This window comes from Saccostrea echinata, unplaced genomic scaffold (genome assembly GCF_033153115.1).
Source record: "Saccostrea echinata isolate AGI-Se365-2 ecotype Australia unplaced genomic scaffold, CSIRO_AGI_Sech_v1 ptg000034l, whole genome shotgun sequence".
Classification (NCBI taxonomy): Eukaryota; Metazoa; Mollusca; class Bivalvia; order Ostreida; family Ostreidae; genus Saccostrea; species Saccostrea echinata.
This window is the reverse complement of record NW_026889783.1, coordinates 2754810-2759770: the sequence shown is the minus strand read 5'-3', so window position 1 is coordinate 2759770 and position 4961 is coordinate 2754810. Positions and strand designations below refer to the sequence as shown.

The 4961-nt window shown below is 31.4% G+C and overlaps 1 protein-coding gene across 1 annotated transcript; it reads left to right on the top strand.

Moving 5' to 3' along the window:
* The first annotated feature begins 1536 nt into the window (after positions 1-1536).
* On the top strand, positions 1537-2413 carry LOC133199379 (ras-related protein Rap-1b-like). The gene has a single exon (XM_061335184.1). It carries the CDS (start codon positions 1537-1539, stop codon positions 2221-2223), a length of 687 nt encoding a protein of 228 aa, XP_061191168.1. The 3' UTR covers positions 2224-2413.
* Positions 2414-4961: the final 2548 nt, after the last annotated feature.

Here is a 4961-nt window from a genome sequence, read left to right as displayed (position 1 = left end):
ATGAAGTGATTATACCGTGAATGGATAAAGGAAAGGGTGACACAGAATTTACCCCCACATATTGCCAGTCTTCATGTTCTTTGTTTGAGCTGTTCCTATGCTATGACAATCCCCTTTATACATATTAAATAACAATGTCCCCAAAACATGTTTTATTCAATTATACCTGTGGTTCTAATCAACACTGTTCTATAAGCAAACAAAACCATTATGATACAAATAAAATATTACAAACATTGCGCATATGTCACAATTAACTGTTAGTTGGTTTACAAAAATATGTATTAGTACTTCTTTTTAGTACAAATAAACACGAGAATGACGCTAATTAGATAACCATACCTGAGCTGTATTTACAGCGCTTCGGTAATTCAGTCAACTCTGTGCTTTCTCATTGTCTCATTAATCAATGAAAGTCAAACATGTTTGTTTTGCATGCAGCTATTTTAATCATAAATAAAACATAAATGAAATACTTTTAGTTTAAGGATATTAAATTATAGCAAATTTTGAGAAAATCCTCTGCACAGTTTTTCTATCATTTTTTTTAATAAACACTGTGTTTTCTTAAATAAGATTTATTCTTTGGAATAAAAAAAGGATTCCCTCATTTTTGACGATAGCAAACCTTTGTCCTTTGATAAATGGTAAAAACGTATGCAGTTTTTATTGTGAACACACGACAAACATCAAAAGGTAATTCCTTTCTACTCAAATATATTTGTTTCTGCTTTGTTTGTACTTTAACAATTGCACCTGCAAAATGTCAAAGACCTGAACAGTGGCCAATACGACCAATCAGAAAGCAGGTTCCTGATCGATGAATGGTAGTCTCTTTCTCTCCTGCCTATAAAGCTTAAACAGTCCTCGTCTCACCAGTTATTGAGATTACGCAGACGTCACCACGTGTAAGTAGTATTGCTTTATTGTTTTATTTCAAGATTATAAAATTATCTCATCGAAGGTATTTGCATAAGAAAAAGTTGAGAAAAGGGCTTTTAAATCTTAGGAAAACTTTACCTTGTAGGAATTTTGTTTTTGAAAAGATTAAAAATCAAATATCTGGATAAATGTGTTAAAATGCAACTGATTAAACTGACATTTTTCAACTTTGAAATCACATGGTCATCTTTTCTGGCAATTTAAACTTAATGTCTGAAAAAAAAACCCACAACATATTCGAGAATATTTCTATCGTCCATTAGAATGTAAATTTTTTTGCGAATGATTCTTGACAATAACAACAGATATTTCATTTCAATTAAAATAAACTGTCATTTAATAATTTTTTATCGATATGGTACTAAAACGACGGAATAAGGAAATGGTTATCTGTACCATAAAAATGATATCATGGGTTAGTACATGTAGCTGTTAGTGTCACTCTATATTAGTCAACAAACACAGTTACTTTCCACGGAAATCATGCAGTAAAAAATATGAACGATACAATAGTTATATAAAGAAATTGAAAATTTGAGATAAAAAATGTAAATTAGCGATAAAATAAGATTTATATTGACTATACAGGTGGACATGAATGCAAATCACAGAAAAATCCGATCACAAAGTCTACCTAATTGGAATGGCGACCAGGATGACAAATTACATTATAGATTGACCATCATGGGCTCTGCCGGGGTAGGTAAGAGTTGCATTATCTCCCAATTCCTGTACGATCGCTTTATAAGTGAGTACAAAGAAACCGTGGAGGAATTTCACCGTGGAGAATACACCGTAGACGGCCGAGAACTAATTCTTGACATTTTAGACACCGCGGGTGCACATTCGTTTCCGGCCATGCGCAGACTGGCTATTTCAACGAGTGATGCTTTTGTGCTGGTATATTCCATAGACGATGAGTCCTCATTTCAAGGAGTAAAATATTTGCGAGACATTATATTATCTGAACGTAAGGGCGAACATGTGCCGATAGTCGTTGTAGGAAATAAAGCAGACATTTCAGATGACAAAAGAGCTATAATGAAAGAAACAGCGGAGTCGATAGTGTGTTTTGACTGGGGCAATGGCTATGTTGAGGCCTCGGCAAAGGACAGTGTAAATGTTGTCGGTATATTCAAAGAAATCCTGCGTCAAGCCAACATTGAAATAAGCAAAACGCCGTTACCGAAAAGAAAAAGGTTTGCTTCAACCTCGTCTGATGGATCTGACATTTCTAATTCCCCTACCCGTGAACGAAATAAAAGTTGTGTGATATCATAAAGAAGAGTGCCATTTCTTATTTTTGTATAATATAAATGATTTTTGCAAAATAAAAGGTCTTTAATAACCTTGTTTTTCTTGTTTGAAATACTGTTATAATTTTCCTATTCCTTTTTTTATTCAAATTCTAATTATATTCACATGTTAGTTACACGCAGTTGTGTGATATTATGAAGAAGAGTGCCATTTCTTTCTCCTTTTTGTATAATATGAATGATTTTTTTTCCAAAATAAATAAAAATATTTTTAAAAACCTTGTTTTTCTTGTTTGAAATACAGTTATAATTTTTCCTTTTCTTTTTTTTTTTATTCAAATGATTTCTTATTCTCATTATATCCACATGTTTGTATGTGGGCCGAGGCGGTTGCTCTGAAATGTATAGGCCTTTTCTTTTTATCTTTTTTTCCTTTCATTTTTCTTGTTTTTCTTTTCATTTCTGATTTGCTTTAGAATGTTTTTTTTTATTCCGGTAACATCGATGAGTGAAAATTATAGAAATTGTCTAACATAAAAAGGGTAGTTGACTGCATGAATTAACTGCATTCATACAATCGGTATACGGATGTCGGGTCAGATCGACCTTTATTGTTCCTTGGATCAATGTTTCCTCAAATATTTTTTTACTATTTTTTTTTAATCAAATCATGCTAAAATTTAAAATTCCAGCTGTGCCCATATTAATAAATGTACACCATTGTCTCTATTTTCCAAATTTTGTTTCGAATTAGAGAAACTCATTCCGAAATTGTCAGCATCAAGAATTTCTTGTTCTTAGCAAAACCGCTGGCTATATAGTTTCTAAAGAAGTATTTCAGCTATATATAGAGACACTGACACTGGTAACCCTCAAACCCGCAACAGGGTAATAATGTGGCATCAACCGCAAGCAAATTCAATTAATTTTATCTTATGGGTCTAAAAGGTACTTACTTACCTTTTATATATATATATATATATATATATATATATATATATATATATATATATATATATATATATATATATATATATATATATATATATATATATATATATATATCTTACTGCCGAGGGCAAATGAAATGTTATCACTAGGATATAAAATGAATGAAATTAAAAATAAATACCTTATTAAGATGTCAGACACACGAAGAATGCCAACTTTTACCTTTTGGGAGGAGGGGATTACCAGATTTTCCCGATTTTATCAACATCAGTTTCCGTGACAACATAATCTTCAGCAGGAATAACAACCTGGAGTGACATATACAAATCAAATATATGGCACTAAAATTGATTGGCTATTTCTGACTTGTTTTCTGTTGTAAAGCAACCGTGAGGGTTAGAAAATGTGATTTCATGGTGCATTATGAACCTTTTTAAAATATCTATATATTATCCTGATAATTTTTAAAGTGTGAGTGTCGGTCAAAACATGGTGTTACTTACATATACTCCTACAAGAAGGTGTGGTCTATTGAAAGTAAAAGTTTCGAAAATGCTGCTTGTATTTCGTAAAATTTGAAATTCAAACAAGAAAAAATTAAATACTTATTTGATAATGCATTTCGGTATTCTGACATTTAATATCTTTACTGCGTACCTGAGGAAAACCATTACACTTTTCATTGAGAATTTTTAGGATAAACATGCATTTAACGAATAGCTTATAACTAGTATCAGGTTCTGCTTCGATTTGCCTGGCCCTATTTCAATAAATCAGTCCCTGATTGGATATAGAGGCTGCTGGCAAATGGAATGAGAGTCATTATGCTTGTTCATAACACAAGCAATATAATTAGAATCATTTGCTTACATTTGCAAACTTCATCCTCGGATTCCTAAAGTACAACTCTAGAAGTCTACAAACATTTTCAGTTCAAACTCTACTTTTCTATGAGGAAAGCATGCTTGATTTTTGCTCTGACATTTCTTTTGTTTTTTCTGAAGGTGATCTATTCAAAAATCAAAGAGTTTTATTTTTTTTTACCTTTCTAAGATACATAGTGTACAAAATAAAATAAGAAATGAATATCATAATTGTATTTTATTCAACCATTTCCTCATTTTTAGCCTAATGAGATACTTGGCAATTTAGGGAAAATCTATGAAGACCCTTAATATGATGATTTTATGGGATAAAGTCAAATACGGGCCTAATTTCATACTTTTTGGAAAAATTTAGCCAGCACATTTAATAATTATGCTTTCTTCTTTTCGACTTAATACAAAAATATTTTGAAAATTGGTCTAACCAATTCACTCATTATTTATCTGCTACTCGAAAGCATAACATTTATCTTTAAAAAGAGACTGGAAAGTATTGCCACTGTCGCTAATATAGGGAATTCGTAATAGCGCGCAATCTTCAAAGCGTGTCTTGAAACATGTGTTGTCGTTGAAAGATTAGCTGGTTAAAATAATAGATGCCTTTATTATTTAAGAAAATGTATACTCACTCTTTAAAATATTTATAATAGAATAGAAACAATCGACAGATTAATTCCATAAAAACAGAAGTACAAAAATCGGTATAAAAACTGACCACAATTTGCTAGCTATAAAGCAGAAAAGAATAAGGATGCTTTTGATTTGAATTCAAGAGGAATCTGGACGCACATGAAAATTTCATCACATCACATCATCAACGATACATCAATGTTACATGATATTTTAATACTGATGTTATTTTCACTCGTATGTCGACTCGATATATCCTAGTGAACTTGAAATAAAAGACACCACAGAGTCTGCCACA